This window comes from Mus musculus, chromosome 8 (assembly GCF_000001635.26).
Source record: "Mus musculus strain C57BL/6J chromosome 8, GRCm38.p6 C57BL/6J".
NCBI lineage: Eukaryota > Metazoa > Chordata > Mammalia > Rodentia > Muridae > Mus > Mus musculus.
The window spans coordinates 77,667,762-77,686,957 of NC_000074.6; the positions used below are offsets into that span (position 1 = coordinate 77,667,762).

The 19,196-nt window shown below is 43.0% G+C and overlaps 1 protein-coding gene and 1 long non-coding RNA gene across 3 annotated transcripts in view, besides 1 other annotated feature; one reads left to right on the forward strand and one right to left on the reverse strand.

The window, feature by feature from the left end:
- Ednra (endothelin receptor type A) overlaps window positions 1-19,196 on the reverse strand; it is a 61,424-nt gene that overhangs the window by 4,733 nt on the left and 37,495 nt on the right. The window contains exons 4-6 of the mRNA NM_010332.2: window positions 7,152-7,350; window positions 3,756-3,908; window positions 38-171 (exon numbers count right to left, since the gene is read on the reverse strand). Of these exons, the coding sequence (NP_034462.1) occupies window positions 38-171; window positions 3,756-3,908; window positions 7,152-7,350 (486 nt within the window). The remainder of the gene's footprint in view (window positions 1-37; window positions 172-3,755; window positions 3,909-7,151; window positions 7,351-19,196) is intronic.
- Window positions 148-18,793, forward strand: LOC105243223. Of its 2 annotated transcripts, XR_878947.2 has the most exons (4): window positions 148-203; window positions 1,386-1,578; window positions 8,470-8,509; window positions 18,620-18,793. It is a non-coding gene; the product is annotated as an uncharacterized LOC105243223 (long non-coding RNA). The 2 variants fall into 2 exon arrangements; XR_878948.3 differs by lacking the exon at window positions 148-203 and having other exon boundaries at window positions 1,202-1,578.
- Window positions 3,972-4,881: an enhancer, noted in NCBI's record as "VISTA enhancer mm761". NCBI's record gives its function as "enhancer in: heart[5/9] | facial mesenchyme[8/9]" and the evidence as "EXISTENCE:transgenic organism evidence [ECO:0001131][PMID:17130149]".

The following is a 19,196-nucleotide window of genomic DNA, read 5'->3' on the forward strand; positions in this document are numbered from 1 at the left end:
AAATGGGTACCTGAGCATTTCACACCATGAGTCATACCTGAGCAGTTCACACCGGTTCTTATCCATCTCATCATATACAGTTTTCTTCAAAATGCGGCTTAAGTGAAGAGGGAACCAGCACAGGGCGAAGATGACAACCAAGCAGAAGACAGTCTTTGCCACTTCTCGACGCTAAGGGCAAGTTCATGCAAACAAGGATAAAGGTTAGTGTTATCACATCCAGGAATAGTGACACATGAGGACGGAGGAGATTCCATGGAAGAGTCTGGAGAATGACCTTCATATGATGTCACTTTTGAAGGCCCAGAGTGTAACTGTCTCATGGAAGAGTCATAACCATGCTTTTGGGCAGTTGCCAGCTTTGAGATGTCCTGAGGACAACAGTAGAAGCCTATGCCAGGAGGAAAGCAGGAACTGACCAGAGTCGACACCATGGTTGTGTCTAAGCATGGGGACAAGTGTGTTTGTGAGTCTAAGCATGTGGGCATGTGTGTTTGTGAGTCTAAGCATGTGGGCATATGTGCTTGTGAGGCTACGCATGTGGCCATGTGTGTTTGTGAGTCTAAGCATGGGCACATGTGTGTTTGTGAGTCTAAGCATGTGGCCATGTGTATTTGTGAGTGTAAGCATGTGACCATGTGTGTTTGTGAGTCTAAGCATGTGGCCATGTGTGTGCTTGTGAGTCTAAGCATGTGACTATGTGTGCTTATATGTCTAAGCATGTGGCCATGTGTATTTGTGAGTCTATGCATGTGGCCATGTGTGTTTGTGAGTCTAAGCATGTGGCCATGTGTGTTTGTGAGTCTAAACATGTGGCCGTGTGTGTTTGTGAGTCTAAGCATGTGGCCATGTATGTTTGTGAGTCTAAGCATGTGGCCATGTGTGTTTGTGGGTCTAAGCATGTGGCCATGTGTGTTTGTGGGTCTAAGCATGTGGCCATGTGTGTTTGTGAGTCTAAGCATGTGGCCATGTGTGTTTGTGAGTCTAAGCATGGGTGCATGCATATTTTCAAGGAGTGGGGATGACTAGAGGGTGACCACTTAGGGATTAGTTAAGTGCTGAATGCTAGGTAACTGGCCTCAGTAATGGCATGACACCCAAGGAAACCGAACACAGCAAGAAAGTCAACAAGTCCATAGAAGTCCAGCCTGTTTCACTCATTGTTGATTTTGAAGCTACTATTGAAATTGTTTTGCTTGTATTTACTATTTACATATTTAGTCTGAGACAGGGTCTTGCTTTCTTGTCCAGGCTGGTCTTGAATTCCTGTGCCTAAGAGATTACATTGCCCAAGTCTCTCTTGTGTTTAAGATTATGGACCTATGCCTCTATGCTGAGCTGAGATCTGTGGCTAAATTTTAAAATTCCTTTTTATTGATGTGTAGTTTTCAAAGATCTGCTGTTTGCAAACAGAGGATAAGGGGAGGAGTTTTCAGCAGTGCTGGTTAGAGGCACTTGGCATGTTGACGAACGAGTGACTCCAACTGAAGCCTTACCAGCCTCCGAGACGACTCGTGGACTGACCAGCCAGAGTTTAGGAACTATCTGGACCTCTTCATTTGGGTTCAGACTGCTGAGGTATATCATCCCACTCACATTTAGGAACATAAAATGCAACCTGTCTGTAATGGGGGGTCAACCAATGTCAAAACCAATGGGAAACAGGCTAGAGAAATTCTGGAAAATAATGTTGGCTTAATCCAAGGCAGCTAACATTAAGTTCAGAAAGCCTGCAATAAACCCTCCCAGTTGATCCCTTCTCTGAGATTCTGTTATCCCAAACTACTGCAGAAGCCCGAAGACCTGGGGCCCTTAATCTTCCACGTCATGAGACCAGCTGGGGTACGGTTCCAGAGACATGTCTGGAGGAGAGACAAAGTGTTCCAATTTGTGAGACTGAGGACTTTGTAAAGCTGTATTTTTTTTTTTTTTGAGACAAGGTTTCACTATCTTTGGCTGGTCTGGGGCTCACTATGTAGACCAGGCTGGACCCAAACTCAGAGATTGACCTGCACCTGGTCTTCAAGGGTTAATTTTGCACCTGAAGTATCTGCAACATTCATGTCTGAACAAAGCCAGGCTAAAGCGTCTCACAGTAAACACTACTGTCAGTCAGGGATAATTGCTACCATTTGTAACACATTAGAACTTATAGGGCACACATACGCACATCACTTCCTCAGAGTCTTATAATGGCACTGATTCATGTCTTATTATGGCCAATTTGCAGACAAGGGGCTGAGGAAGTCGCACAGCAGTTGGACCGTGCTAATGTGTGCCTGTGTGTGATAATTACCCAGGCAGGCTGTAGGGCATGCTGCCTGGGGGTGTGAGTGAATATTTGTACATACTTTCCCATTGCTCTTACTGTTACTTTATCAATCAACATAAATTAGTTGTTTGTTGACTGTCTTCTAGGAACCGGACACTATTAGGAACCCTATATGCCATTGGCAACCTACAAATATATTACTATACGCTTAGGAGAAATTGGAAGCTTAGAGATGTGAGGTAATCTGCCCAGGGTCACATGACTGGGAAGTGGAAGAGTGAGGTTTTTGCCTTCTAAAGGCCTGAAGTACCCACAACTAGAGACATTTGCTCCCACAGGCATGTTCAAATTCCTCCTAAAAGATACATTTGCTCCCACTGGCATGTTCAAATTCTTCCTAGAATTTTGGGCCTCCAAGATTTCACCCCATGTTGCTGTTTTCAGTTAAATTCCTACCACAAGTCGTATTTGAGATGCTCCTAGGAACAAACTGAAGTCTGTTTTCTTTCTCCAGACTGCCTGGTGTCCATTCCATGTTCTCCTGGGGCTCTTTCCCCTCCGACTGAAGCAGACTGTGTCCTCTGCTTTCCCACCAAATAACACACAGCCTCCTTCCCACCCAGACAGTTTCTCCACAGTCCCATTTCATGTGTCCCCTAGCTGAGTGCCCCATCTGTGTGCCCTGGCTGTGTGCTATATGGCTGTGTGCTGTATGGCTGTGTACTGTATGGCTGTGTGCTGTATGGCTGTGGGCCGTATGGCTGTGTGCTGTATGGCTGTGTGCCGTATGGCTGTGTGCTGTTTGGCTGTGTGCTGTATGGCTGTGTGCTGTATGGCTGTGTGCTGTATGGCTGTGTGCCCTGGCTGTGTGCTGTATGGTTGTGTGCTGCATTCCCCCACTCTATTGTCTAATTGATTGTATTTGTGTTTTATTCTATGACTAGACTTCAGATCCCACAAAGGAAGATGGCCACATGCATTTTTCTGCTCTGGCCCAATCCTAGGCCCATTTCAATTCATCCACACATACATGCTCAATTCATGCTTGGCAAAATAAGCAAGAGTTAACTATCTTTAAGCCCAGCCTCCCCGGGCCATCTGGTTCACAGGCAGGAGCCCACTTCCCCAAAGGAATTCCTAAGGCTATATAAAGAAACAGCTCCAAGAGAACATTTTTATTTTTAGAAAATCAGGGTAAATCTGTTACATACAACATGGTCATGTGCAGTTCAATGACAGAGAGGTTCTGAGAAATGTGTGGTTTGGAAATTTCAACACTGAGCAAACACCATAGAATTGAATGGTACTATCTATCTCACGGTAGGCTGTGTGGCCTAGCCTATTGCTCCTAGAATACACATCTGCACGACATATTACTGTACGGCATACTGGAGGCAAGTGTATCTCGTTAGTGACTGATCAATGCCTCCATGGCGTGCTGATTTCCAAAGGCCTCAGCCACCTTCCTGTGAATTGTGTTTACCTGTTTGAGGTGCTCACTAAGGGCGATCCGCAAGCTGCCGTTCCTCCTGTTGAGCATCTCACAGGTCATGAGGGTGTAGAAGATTGCTGTGCACACCAAGGGCATGCAGAAGTAGAACCCAAAGAGCCACCAGTCCTTCACATCTTGGTAAAACTGTCCAGGGAGGAAGAGCGAAGACAGGACATTGGAGTGAAATCTGAGAGGAACCCTGCTCACCCCAAAGTCTCCGTGCTTGTGGATACAGTTTATATATCCATCCCCTGTGCCCCCCACCCCATCCCACTTTGACAGCACTGAAGGCCCTGCAGCTGTGCTCAGAATTTTTTTTTTAATTTAATCACTGGATCCCGTTTTATCACATGATCACTGGATCATACCTAGGTGCTTCACACATGCTGCTGAGCTGTAACACATGAAAAATGCATATCAAAACAGTCTAGTTATCCCTACAAGGATGTTTCTAAGAAGCCAATGCTGATTTCTACTACACAGTGGATCAGTACAAAGTTGCTTCTCTTAAAAGTTCATAGAAAGGGATTGGAGACATTTTCATCCTCGCTTATTGATGAGCCTCAACATTTCGATAAGATCGGCTGATTTTAAAGTGTACTTACCATGAGTGTCTCATTTAGGAACAGTGAAGGCTATCAATGAATGGCTTATCTGTGTAGCTGCAGTTAGTGGAAGTCAGCCCTTTGCCTGGTATGTCTGCTATGTGACCCCAGAGTCAGCCGGCTCAGCCATCAATAACTCCTCTCTCTCTTTCTTAATACTTGCCACCTGGAAATACTAAGGGAAGGCATTCTAGCTAAAGGCTGACCTCTCTCTCTCTCTCTCTCTCTCTCTCTCTCTCTCTTTCTCTCTCTCTCTCTCAGCAAGGATGTATACAAATCCAGAATATCCAGTTTCTTGTCTTTTTAATGGAGGATTAAAATCCAAGTTTATTCTAATGAATTCACCTCAGACTTGGGAAGACGTGCCTTTTACTTCCTTATGTTCTTTCTCCAGATTATTTATTGAGGATAACATGCCTTCTTGTGGTAGTTTGATCAGTTCCCACAGACATGACCACCATGTTCCTTGAACACTACAGCTTCTGAATGGAAAGCAGCCCTTTCCATACAGAAAATGGTTCTATAAGACAGAAGTCCAGACAAGGTTCCTTATGTCGCACAGACACCTTTAGAAATCTGGTGGGAGGCAGAATTCCTTCTGAGAACAATACTTTGTGTGTTTATGCATGTTCATGTGTTCATGTGCATGTATGTGTATGTATGTGTTCCTGTGTGTATGTTCATGCATGCTCATGTATTTGTGTGCGCACATGTGTGTGCATGCATGTGTTCATGTGTGCATGTGTGTAGGACAGAACAGCCTTAGGTATCATTCTTCAGAAGCCATTTACCTTGTTTTTTGAGACAGGGTCTCACATGGGGACCGGTCATCTGGCTCAAGCCTGTGGCTTCGTCAGTCCTTGTTCTTCCCAGCACTGGTTTTTACAAGCTGGCGCTACTGTGACTAGCTTCTTACATGGATTCTGGGGACTGAACCAACTGAACTAACTTTCTAGACTTCAACATTATATTTTAATAAGCACAAATTTAAATATATGTGGCCATACTAGAAACCAATTACACTAAAATGGAGCTAGCAAAATACTGAAAATAAAATTCTGATAAAGATATGTATTCATCAACAAATTATATATTATGTAGTTCTAACTAAATAGTATAATGGCTCAAAAAAAAAAACCTACCAAGATGTTGAACATTAATGTTTTAGGATTGTCTACATATGTTTTTCCCTCTAAAAAAAAGCCATGATATCCTTAAACAATATAGTGGATTATTATCTGTATTTAAAGTCAGAGGAGATGATACATTTCAGGGGACTTTAGTGAAAACACACACATTTCCCTGGATTACGTGCAAACTCCCAAAGGAATTCGTTTCGTCCTATTTGTTAACAGATCTTTCCTGGTCCACCCCACTGCAGAAGGCTCTCCGACACACCTGGTCTCTGTCCTTGTTTGAAAGTACAGTACAAACATCCTTTGAGGCTCTCCCTTCCCTCTCCTCCCTCACCCACCCAGTGTTTGCAGCCTCTTCCCACAGAACTGCAGGCTGAGTGGATGCGACCCACCAGCCATTGCCTGGGCTCTGAAAGGTGACCCAGGACACGGCAGGATGGAGCACCCCTCCCCCTCCCCTATGAGAAAGGCCTACTGAGAAAGTGGCTTCACAGTTTCGTTTTTGAACTGATGTCATCAGCCTAGGGATTGGAAAGGGCCTTGGGACAGGCTAAAGGAGAGCAAAGATGAAGGGTGGAGCATGAAAGAAGATAGAAAATTATGTTTTAAAAAAAGTGTATTCTAGACTTGGACTGAACCCTGAAATCTCACCAGTTTGACTCATAGCCTTGATTGCCACCCGCGGCCAGCACCTGGCCTCCCTCCCCTCAGACCCTTACACAGGAACTGCAAGTTTCATGACGCCACCTGTTTGATTCTGTCCATTTCCAGGGATCACCAAGTTCCTTCGTATAGGGCCATTTCTCCTCTAATGCTTTGCTCTGAAAGTCTAGAATCCTTCTCTGCCCCTTCCGATTGCATCCCCTAAGCATGGGCTAGGTCATCCTTCTGTCTTGTTTTTCATTGTGGAACCTGACCTACTTAAAAGGCAGTGAGAAAACAACTTTGATTTTGAGGTTGCCAGTTTGCCAGAGTTCTATTTGTTTGTTTGTTTGTTTGTTTAGTGTTCAGGGATGCACAGTGCTGATGTGCTCCCAGATGTCAGCCTTTGATTCCTATCAGCCCCATAAACATTGCTGCATATGTGCAGTGAGCAAGCCCAGGTCTTAGGAATCTTTACCAAATTGGCTTCTAGATCAGAACCTATAGTTTCATGTATGACTCCTCACAGGGCATACATTTTGCTTATTTTGCTAGAGAAATGTTTTGTGCAATATTTTTAGGGCAAATAAGATTTGTGTTCAGATATATAGCTGAGCCAGCTATACTTCCTCAAGTAACATCTATGTGTCTGTCAGATGTCTTGTGTGTCTTAACCATAAAGCTAAATTACATTTTGCACATATAGAGGTAGTCTCTCTTAGTAAGTTGCCTTGTAATTCGTTGATACAGAAAACCAATTTTGTCTGTAGTTGTGCTATAAGGTAAGGGGGACATAACAGAGAAGCTCTATTCAAGAAGCTACACGCAGGCCAGGGTTGCCTTTCAGGCTGTCGGCACAGAAGCCTTGCGGAGACAGCAGCAGGCCTCAAGAGAGTGGCGTGCACGGTACCTTCCCTCCCAACTAACTTATTTTAAGCTTTAGAACATTTTAAAATTGAAATGTTGAACTTGATATGGTTAGTGAATTGGCACATGATCAATACCTCCATGAACTTGGACGTGGCGTTGAGCATGCAGGTCCTATGCAGCTCGCCCTTGTATTCGAAGGGTACCATGACGAAGCCGATTGCTTCCGGGATGGCCAAGATGAAGGAAAGAATCCAGATGGAGACGATTTCAATGGCGGTAATCAAGGGGATCCCGATTCCTTGAACTCGGCTCCAGGAAGCCACTGCTCTGTACCTGAATGGAAGTTGGGGAGGGAAGGGAGAGGGAGGAAGAGAAAAGAAGTGGGGCAGGGGAATCATGTTGTTAGTATATTTTGAGCTAATTTTGACGGGAAAATGCCCTCCCTGGACAGAAGTACCACCATTGGCTTTTGAGGAATTTTCAGCCAGCCTTGATGGAAAATAAAACGAAACAAAGCAAACCAACTTCCCATTTGGAAACAGCCTGCCAGGCCTGAGTCTAAAATCTATAAAGAACTAAACTTTATGAGTGCTACAAAATCCTGTCATCCAGATATGATGTGCATGTGGCAGCCATGGACATGGAGCAGCTATGGAGTCCTGTTTAAGGCCTTCGCAGGATTGGGCCCTTTACCAGTCCATCAAGGGGTGGTACCCATGAGGCTCCAGCCCTTCCTGAGTAGCTATCATCGGCAATTAGTGGTGACAGAGGGAGGCAGTGTCATTTTCTTCAGCAGTGTGGCCACCGGTGTATTGTCCAATTGCCAACCATCTGCCCAAGATCATAAGCAACATTTATTGAACTGAGAGACAGAACTGGTCAGGGAGAAGAAGTCCAGGGAGAGGGGACAAGAGAGGGTAATGGGGGTTTGAATATTTTTACAATGCATTGTGTATGAAATTGTCAGTAAGCCAGTAAGTAGATAAATAATGGCAAAATAAAAAGAAAATCTTATTTTAGATTTTGAAAGTGGCACCAGGAGCCGTGTGCCTATGTGCTTTAAGGTGGGGGGAGGAGGCAGGCAGGGTTGTGAGGGCTGCTAGGGCGTTCATAGTAGTGTGTGTGTGTGTGTGTGTGTGTCCATCCATCCATCCATCCATCATCCATCTATATCTGTATATACTTGATTTGTGGTGACATTATCTCTTTATGTAGCCTTGGCTGTCCTGGAACTCTCTCTGTAGACCAGGCTGTCCTCAAATTCAAAGATCCACCTGCCTCTGCCTCCTGAGTGCTGGTATTAAAGGTATTAAAAGTATGTGCCACCACTGCCTGGTTCTGGCTTCTCTATCTATTAACAAAACCTGAAACATTACCAATGAAGTATTTGATCCTTGAGTGAAATCATGATCACACATATTTCATTGTTTTTTTCCCTTCCTTTACCATCAGACTGGCTTTACCAGGCAGCAGGTCCAACACACAGCATTTGGTAAGTATCAAAGGGTTAACTATCTCCCATTTTAGACCTGTGCCAGAGAATATGAGTTACAAATATCTTCCTTCCTAACTTTCAGATCAACAATCCAACAGAAAAGAATAGTTCACATGGATGGTGGGATACAAGTATAAATGAATAATAATAGAATATAAACAACCCTCTGGCATTAAGAAACCATGCTTTAGTTTTCACTTCAATATTTTTGGTATGAGTATGAATTACGGCAGTGTCTCCTGTAGCCCAGGATAGCCTAGACTCACACTGTTTCCTTGGATGGCCTCGGGCACCTGATCCTCTTGCTCTACTTTCCAAGTGCTGGGGTTGCAGCTGTGTACTGCTGTGCCTGGCTAGTTAATATTTTTATGCTAGCAGTCACGCTTAAATGTCTGAAGAAAGTCCATGCCTTTGATTTGATGTGTTGGTTGGATGCTGCTTTCAGACTTACTATGAAAAGAAGACCTGGGACATGCCATGGTCTTTTTTATTTTTTAATGGCATGTGTTTTTGTGGCTTAATTTTTGAAATGTTTCTTCCTGTTGCAATGGGAAGAAAGCATTTTCTTTTTATAGCTTTCATTGAGTAGTGCCAGACAGACCTGTAAACAGACCAAAGCATTGGATGCAGGTGCGCTTGAGGTTGCAGGATGTGCATTTGACTGTTGGAGATTAATTAATAAGCCAAGACTGTGTACAAGTTACTCCTATTCACCAAAGTGAACTCTGTCATTTATATTTAGCTGCCCATTTCAGCATCTTCACACAGCACGTGTCTGTGAATGCAGCTCCTAAGAATGGCAATGCCTTGTTCTTTACCAGATTTGCTTATAGATTAGAACCTATAAACATCTATAGCACATATATTGTATAGTATGATGATACCACATGATATACGGGCATCGCAATTTGCTGGAGAACTGGTTTGCAAAATGTTTTTAGAATAAGTAAGATTTGCATGCATAAGAATGTCTGGAAAAAACCCAGGTTTGTTCAGAATGAAGTAAAATAGAGCTCTCTCAGCAGATCATGAAAACCCTCTAATAGGCATAAACTCTATCCTAAAATTCATGGTTTTTACAGTAAGATAAAGATTGGTGCTTATTTTGATTTCCAGTTCTATTTTCTCTTCTTTGTGGCTTATTGATCTGGCTGTCCAATGTTCAATAAAAGCTAGAGTGGAGACCAGATGTCTGTGTTTGAGGACATCTGCCTCTTCTCCCCTTCCCTAACCTCAGTTAGGTGATTTAAACAAAACACCTTTGCTCACAAGAGCAAAGAAGCCAGGTGTCTTAGCAGGTGCCTAGGGAAGCAGATGGTTTAAGAAGATAACGAGATGAGTATGTTTATAAATCAGCTTTATTTCATACGGCATCACAAGTAAATCTGGCATGCACACATACACACTCGGACACACACACACACACACACACACACACACACACACACACACACACACACTGATAAAGATTTCTTTTGTACATAGAAGTGGTTTTTAGCAGGTAGTTCACTAAATGACTCATAACCAGTCCAGTCTTTTATTAACTCATCTTACAAAGAATCAGAATATTATCTGTTTGCAATCACATTGATCTTGCTAGCATTTTTGTGAGCTGTTATGCAGAAATGACTATAGGAACAATAATAAACAATTCCCTGTGATGATTGACAGACACGGAGAAGTTGTGGAAACTATGAAACCCTAAATGTTGCAATGTTGAGTTTTTTTTTTCTTGGAAGTTTATCTTCTAACACATGCGTGCACACCCACCCACAAGCTTTTCTTACTAGTGAGCAGCCTTTATTCTAAGTGATGTGTGTGTATGTATGTGTCTGAAAAATATCTTCAGTAGTCATACCACCACCAACTGATCTTTCCTCTTGAAATGTTCCATCCTGTGGCTGCCCCCGAATTTTCCTGGTCACTCCTCATCTCCTTAGCTAGACCCATTCTGTCCCCAATGCTTAGAACTGGATTTCTACAGGTACCAGTCCTTGAAACTCTGTCTTGGTGATCTCCTCCAACCTATGGAGTTAGTACCATTTAAACTAATTATGTGTTGAGAATGCTCAAATTTATTGTTCTAGTTTGGAACCCACCTCAAACTTTGGACTTGAATAGGTAGTTGCCAGCTTAAGAGTCCCACTGGGCATTCGAGGAGCATCGAAAGAGCTCAAAGCAGCCCTGGACCTCTTCTTGCCATCTCAGCCTCAAGGCTTAGCTTCGCTCCCCTTCCACCACATTCTCAGTCCTCTTGCAAACCTTCTAACATCTTCCTTCAAAGGGGCCCACTTCTTGCATGGTGGTGCTCACCTTTAATGCCAGCACTCAGGAGCATCTTTGTGAGTTTGAGGTCAGTCTGGTCTACAAATCAAGTTTCAGGACAGCCGGTACTACATAGAGAGACTTTGTCCCAAAACAAAACAAAACACCAAAAGCCTCCAAACCCTCAATAAAACACTCCCAGGGGTGCTCATCCCCCAGGGTGCTCCCCCCTCAGGGTGCTCACATCCCCCCTCCCACCCATCCTCATACTGCCTACGTTATGCTGACAGTTTTCTAACTGCTGCCCATGCCCACCTTGTCTTGAAACAGCCTTCCTTGGCTCAGCAATGTGAACGAGCCTACTAGATTGGGCATCCTCTGCTGCAACCTTGCTATGACTGCCTACCTTCCAGACACCCACCGGGGACCTCACGCCGGCTTGTTTTCTTCCTTCACTTGTTCTTAGGTCTTTACTCACTTGTATCTTAAAAACATTTTTTTAAATTTAAATTTAGGTTTCATTGTGCATCCAAGGCTGACCTGGAACAAACACATAGTCAAAGCTGGCCTTGGATTTGTGAATCCTTACATCATTCTTCTGGGTGCCAGGATCACAGATAATGTACCACCCCCAGCTCAGTTGACTTTTTCTGGCACCTACTAGAATTGGTGAGTCCTCTTCTTGAATATTCTGTTCCATTTACATTTATTTTTTTTCTTTGTAGTATTCATCACTATGGGTCTGTCTTAGGGTTTTAATGTGGTGCAGAGACACCATGATCAAGGCAATTCTTATAAATGAAATTTTTAATTGGGATGGCTTACAGTTTCAGAGGTTTGGTCTCTATCACGATGTTGGGAAGCATGGCAGAATGCAGGTAGACGTGATGCTGGAGGAACCAGAGTTCTACATTTTGATTCAAAGGCAGCAGAAGGGAACTGTCACACTGGCCAGACTTGAGCCTCAAAGATATGAGACCTCAAAGTCCCACCTCCACAGTGACACACTTTCTCCAATAAGGCAACTGTTAGGTGCCACTTCCCATGGGCCAAGCATACTTAAACTAGCACCAGGGACCAGCCATGTTTTTTCTTTATGTTTTTGTTGGTTGTCTGTGCCAAGCCTTCCATTGAGAAAATCACCGGCATTCAGTCAGGCACCCTGAGTATTTCCATCCACGGAAGAATAGGTATCAGAGTACGGCCTGCTGAAGGAAGGGCTGCTTCCCCTTGCCATGGCCTGCTTTCCTTACCATGCATAGTTTTACTTTATTGAACAAAGGAATTTACACTGTGAGCATTTCCCTGCTTCTCAAGCTAGCCCTGCATTAGGGCACACACACCAAAGCTAACAACCCCCACCCCTTGAAGTATAGAATCGCCCTGCATTAGGGCTCATGCACCAAAGCTATCCCTCCAGAAGCACAGAATCAAATAATTGTTAAACAAGGAGGGACCTCTTGGCTGTTCACTTTTGCTCTTGTATTCAGTATGGGAATCCCATGCACTAGAAAGGGCTAGGCATTATCACACCCCATACCGGTGTCCAGTGAATGGGGGAGCCTGGGCTTGGAGTTAGGTCTGCTGACTCACAGTGGGGTCTTTCAGCTTTCTCACCCTAACATGTGATAGCAGACTAAAAGGAGAAACTGTCTTTTACTTATGTGAGGTCATTTGCTATAGTGCAAGCCAATAAGTAGATTTTTAAATGTCTTCAAGGCTAGAGGCACTTCCTGTATGTATGCTGAATTATTGTTATTGTTATCAGTATTGCTATTACTACTTTATTTTTTGAGACAGGGTCTTAATATGTAGTCCTGGCTGTCTTGGAACTTTCTATATAGACCAGGATGGTGTCAAACTCACAGAGATTTGCCTACCTCTGCCTCCTGAGTGCTGGGATTAATGGCCTGCATTACTTTGTCCAGTTTGTGTGTTGAATTTTGAAAGTAAGGCTAGAGACAGCCATTGTTATATTATATAAATGTTATGACTGAATGAACTTAAAAACATTATAAAATAAAAGTTAAATTAAAAAATGTCACTTCAACAAAATCTTTTTACTTTTAAAATTATTTGCCCATTATTATTATTTGTTATTGTTGTTGTTTGAGACAAGGTTTCTTTGTGTAGCTCTGGCTGTCCTTGAACTTACTCTGTAGACCTAGCTGGCCTTGAACTCATAGATTATTTGCCTCTGTCTCCTGAGTGTTTAGATTAAGGGTGTGCAAATGTAGTCTGAATGTATTCTTTACTCAAATCAGTTATAACTGTATTTTTGCTCTGTTTACATGGGAAGGCTCTCCCACAGAAATGGCATTTGTAGTTTAATAGCTGCACACGATGGCATGGTATTGATCCCATTTCCATAAGTCTTTTTTCATGAGTCATGTTTAGCATCTCACAGGAGTGAAGAACACATTTGTACACAGAGATTTTTTTCTTATTGTTAGCAACTTTCCTGGATGAATTATTAGCAGTAGCATTGTTAAATCAAGGCATTGAGAGGTGGCCAAGACACACTCATTCTACAGACACAGTCTCACTGTGCAGACCAGCCTGGCCTAGAATTTACTCTAGCCTCTAACTTCTGTGATCCTCCTGCCTCAGTCTCCTGGCCAGTTAGTTACATGACAGTTGTGTTTCAGCATGCTGGGTCACGAGATTTAAAATGCAGTATCTAATATCTAGTGTTGACAGATGCTTGCTCACAGTGCAACCCATTGGCTTTTCTTCAATTTTGCTACTCCAAGAAGGTAAAGAGGCACACCTCTGCTGTCTTTAATTAAGAGCAACTGGTCATTTGTGATGGTTAGTTCTGATTTATATCTTCACACCATGGACACACAGAGGGGTTGGAGGGAAAATCCTGACAGAGAGACTTCTCAAAAAAGCACATGAGTTGGGTGGCCAAGGGATGCTAATGTGAGCACTTGTGTGGCTGGTTCTGACAGTGGCCCTCCTGTTCCAGGCCTGGCCTCTGATAGATTGGCACCACAGTCTTGCCAGGCTGAGAGGCCCAGAGACTTCCAGATGACCCTGACAAGAGGCTGGACCAGTGAGTTGGGGACTTGAGACAAGCTTAGTGCCAGCTGCAAGCTACTAGAGAACCTAGCTGCAGTGACAGGGCACAGAAACGGCCAAATTCCCGACTCGTAACATAGTGAGATCTGATAAAATGGTTATTTTAAACGACTGAGTTTGAGGGTATCTGGTTATCAAAGAGAAGTGGGGTTAGCAAAACTAACCAGTTGCCTGATCCTGACAGCAGAGTAAGATAAAGGATGATTTAAGTGCACGCTGCAGGGAACAAACCCAAAACAAGATCCTGAATTGCCCCAGCCAGAGTGTGACACTGTCCATTTCCCGTCTCTTCGGCTCAACCACTTCTGTGCCTTCCCTCTTATTTATACATCAGTGGGAAACCACAAGCAGAACAAGGGGAGAACACATCCAAGTCTAAAGAGGTACACCCCAGAAAACCACCTTACACTTCTGGACCTACGATCCGTCTCTGAGATGATCAGGGAGGGTACCAATCAACAACGGGAGGCACTGGCATCATGTCTGAAGCTTGAGGCATACAAAGAAAAGCTGCCTTCCTAATGGATCTTTGCAGCGTTTCCAGGTATCTAATTATACACTGCTCTGGAAGAGTCGTTAAGAGAGTTTTATCTTTTTATAGGCTCCTTCCCCAGACATCTAACTACAAGTTGGATCTGTACCCGGGCTTGTTTATAGCGTGACCCTGTCATCGTCTCGTACTTTAAACAAGACTATTAACTTCACAAAGAGCAGCATTGAATCGCCTTTCTTCTTCTTTTCTCCCCCCAAATAAAGTAAAAGTAACATTTGAAACTCATCACAGCTGCAAGAAAAAACATTTTATGGCTGGTAACAGTTGATTATTCATAGTTTTTCTGGGAAAAGTTCGTCCCTTGTAAAAGTATACTTAACTTTAGCATTATAACGTTTGCTGATAAAGCTGGGCAGAAGCCAAAACTTGGTTTTAAATTTCTTTCTCTATTTCTGAAAACTTTCTCCTATCTTTCTCATAAGAGAGTAAGAACGAACATATACTTAAGGTAAATAATAGTTAAAATTGAGGAGTAATTAGTGAAAGGGCTACACTGAGGCCAGTCCACAGTTAAGCAAAGCAGGCTGGCTCATCAACCAGGTGGAGACAGCGACTCTGAGCAGCTTGTTTATCTGTCTCTGCCCCATGGCGAGTGAGGAAGCTGGGACTTTTCTTTGGTTTTATTGCATTCTGCATTTCAGTAAGTAATTAGAGAAGAAATTCAAAAGTGCTTAGACATATGCTTTCTCTCAGGACAGCTCCAAAACCAAAGATGATTATCATATTTTAAAAATATCATTAAAATACCATGGTAACTCTTCCTGGGCGGTATCTGGTTCAGACAAGAAAAATATGGTTTTAAAAACTAAAAATTGTTCTTAAAGGACTCCAGACTCCCCCATCTTACTGCTGTCTCATTAAAAAAAAAATAGTGATTCCTCCCTCCAGTGGAATATAGTGAGATCATGTGAGGGCTCAAAGCTAATGATATTCTATGTGCAGTGGTTAACTATAAGGATTAGAACACTGGTTCAGGAGGTAAGGAAACACAAGTTCAGTTCCCAGTGCCTATGTCAGGTGTCTCCCAAGTGCCAGCAACTCCAGCTCCAAGGAATGCAATGCTTCTGGCCTCCTTAGGCACCAGCACTGACATGTACAACACACACACACACACACACACACACACACACACACACACACGCACACACACGCACGCACGCACACACACACATGCACACACATGTGCACACACAGACACACACTTAAAAATAAAATGACCTTTCAAAAATATTAAAGGGATTGTGTGTGAACATGGTTCATTCTCCAGTATGAAAACCTGAAATATAAATGTCAAATCTGTCCCCGGATGGATCCTCAAGCTCAAAGTCAGCATCAAAGGACAACGGTAAAGGCCACCAACAAAGGACTGGGAGCGCTTTCCCAAGGAGGCCTCTCCTGGATGAAGGCCATTCTAGCAGAATGACGTTTTAAAATGGCTCATCTCCTTGATTTAAAAGTCAAACCACATCTGAATGAAACCAATTTTTGGCATTATTATTATTTTTATTATTATTCTCTCTTCTAAATGAAGAATGGCATTTTATTTGGGTCTTGACTCAAAGCTAACATGAGTCATGTGATTCATGAATGGGATGAGGAGAGGAGGGGCTCTGGGGAGGGTACCCCACACCAGAGAGAGGAGTTGGTGAACTAAGCCACCCCCTTCCCTGCTGTGGGGGGTCAGAAGCTCAGGAAGAAGGCTTCTGAGATTCGGAAACCACCCAGGAGGCACAGCCTTGGCTGGGTCTGTAGTGGGGCAGGTTTCCCCTCAGCTGGGAGGCCTGTTGCCTTAGTGTCTGTGGTGGTTTGGGTGAGAGTGAGCCCATCCGTTCATGTTTGCACATGCTCACTCCCCAGGAGAACTGTTTGGGAAGGATTGGGAGGTAAGTCTTTGATGGCAGAGGTGGGTTGCTGGTGGTGGGCTTTGAGTAACTAAGACGTTGCCTTACTCATTTAAAAAAATGTTATGAATGTTTGGTCTGAATTTTAAATATTTACCTCTTAAAATATGCTTGTGATTACATTCAGAATGTTTATTATGTTTGCCTTCTTTTTAAAACTGTATTTACTCACTTTACATCCCAATATCCCCCCTCTCTTCCCAGTGCCCCTCACACAGACCCTCTCCCTTTTCTTCACTCCCCTTCTTTTCAGATCTTCTAAGATGCTAGGAGGCAGTCATGTCTGCCACAACTCCTCCAATACAGCACTTAGGTGAAGGAGGAAACTGTATTGGTGTGCTCATGTAGGGAACAGCAGTGGGAACTTACTGGTGACTCAGTCAGGCTGGCGCTTGCTCAGCATCTTAGGGAAATGGCCAACATACCGGTCTTCCGTATAGTCTGTGAGAACTATGCAGTGGCCTCTTATGCAGCACTTCCATTTCTCTACTGGGAATTAAACCAGGCTTTGCATGCCTGTCAGGTCTCACCCTGAGCCACATCTCCCTGACATGATGCAGCAGCCCTCAGCAGCTGACTTAGGCCAGAGCAGCACATTCACGACTTGTTTCTCAACAGATCACGGAAGATCCTAGTAGGCAGCGAAGTCATTTCTAATCTTTGCATTTAACCATGGAGATGTGGACATTTTAAATTATCCATATTACTGTATTTTCAACTATTGATAAAATTATCTTTTGTGTTTTAGTTTTCGCAAATATATTTATTTCAAATAACAGTCCCAAACACTTCATTTATTTTGTGTTTCAGGCACCAGAGACATATGGTTTCTTTTAGAAAGACACCATTACAATTTATAACTGCTAATGTGTTTTGATGTCTAAACACAGCAATGACTTTATTTGAAAATTAGAAATCATAGCACTTAGCTGTTCCGTATGAGAGTGAGCTACTCTCTGTGCTGATGGGAGTGGCCATCAGTGGGATGGCTTAAAATAATGAAAGCTTTTCTAAGTTGTACGTGAACCAAAGCTATGGTGTGTGGTACAGTCACACAGTAGTGGTGTGTTGTACCCAACCACATAGCAATGGCACATTGTACACACCAACCACACAGCAATGGCACATTGTATACAAAGCACACAGCAATGGCACACTGAACACACCAACTACACAGAACTATGTTAAATATGCAGGTGTGCCACAAAATGTGCTGTAACATTCTGACTTTGATTCCTTATAATAATTGTACTATATAATTATTAGATGTAGACATATGCATATATAATGTTAGAAGTTGCAGATGACATCATTTAGTCAGATCTCTGTGTCGCCCTGGCTGTCCTGGAACTTGTTCTTTAGACCAGGCTAACTTCAAACTCAAAAATCTGCCTGCCTCTGCCTCCCAAGTGCTACCATGCCAGCATTAAATTAGGTCTTTTTTTTTTTTTTTTTTTTTTTTTTTTTTAAAGAGCTTCTTAAATTTTTTTCTAGTAGTGACCCTCTGTGCTTGAGAATTAAAAAAAAATTATTTTATTTAATGTGTATGGGTGTTCTGCCTGTTTAATGCTTGTGCCCCTGTGCATTCCTGAATGCCTAAGGAAGTGTTGGATCCCCTGAGACTGGAGTCACAGAATAGTTTGGGCTGCATTGTGGGTTCTGGGAACCTCACTCAGGTTCTTTGTAAGAGCAACCAGTGTGCTGACTCCCACACCATCTCTCTCTGTCCCCAAGCTTTTTAAAAATTATTTTTAATCATGTTGTGGGCATATGTGCAGCTGTCCACGGAGTCAGAGAGTGATCCCCTGGAGTGGAATGATGGCTGGTTGAGACCCGCCTGATGTGGGCGCCAGGAATCAAACTCTGGTCCTCTGGAAGAGCAGTGCATTGTTTTAACCACAGATCCATTTCTCTAGCCCTTTGCCTGAGAAGTCTTTATGAGCCACCATGTAATAGGTACATAAAATAGGCATGCAGACAAAACTTTTACTGATAATGTATCACAGATAAATTAATCCAATGGTTTAGTATATATATATATAAAATCTTATTTGATTTTTATTATGGTGTGTGTGCATGATAAGTGTGTGGCATTTCATAACGCATGTGTCAAGGTCAGAGGTCAATTTTATGGGGCCAGTTCTTCCCTTCTACTTTTACATCAGTTCCATCAGATCTCAGGTCGTTGAGCTGGCACGGCTAGTGGTCTTTATCATCTTACTGGCTCAATTTTCATCACCTATTAAAAATGAGTACAATATTCTATACTAATGACATGGAATTCTTGTTTATTTTTACATAAAGGACACCGTCTTTGGGGCTGGCGATGACCCAGTGGTTAAGAACGTTTGTGGCTCTTGCAGAAGACCTAGGTTCCATTCTCAGCACCCATGTTGGACAGCTCATGACCTGTTAACTCCAGTTATAGGGGATCAGATGCCCTCTTCCAGCCTCTGTGGCACCTGCACACACACGTGTAAAATAAAATAATTCTTTAAAAAAATGTACCTTAGCTGACTTTGATACTGTACTATGTAGACCATCTTCAAAGTTTTTCAGAAGTGGCTGATTTTTGAGTTTATAACCGTCAATGCTGAGGGTAGATTCTTGAATGACACATGGAACAAAATGGTAGAATGTTTACAGCCATTTCAGAAATTGTTGGAAGTCTATTCTTTTATTTTTAACATCATAGTAGCTAAAATATTTATTTTTAGACTGTTACTGTTTTTATTCTTTCTTTTTATTAGATATTTTCTTTACTTACGTTTCAAATGTTATCCCCTTTCCTAATTTCCCCTCCGAAAATTCCCTACCCCTATCCCTTCCCCCTGCCCCTGCTCCCCAACCCACCCACTCCAGCTTCCTGGTCCTGGCACTA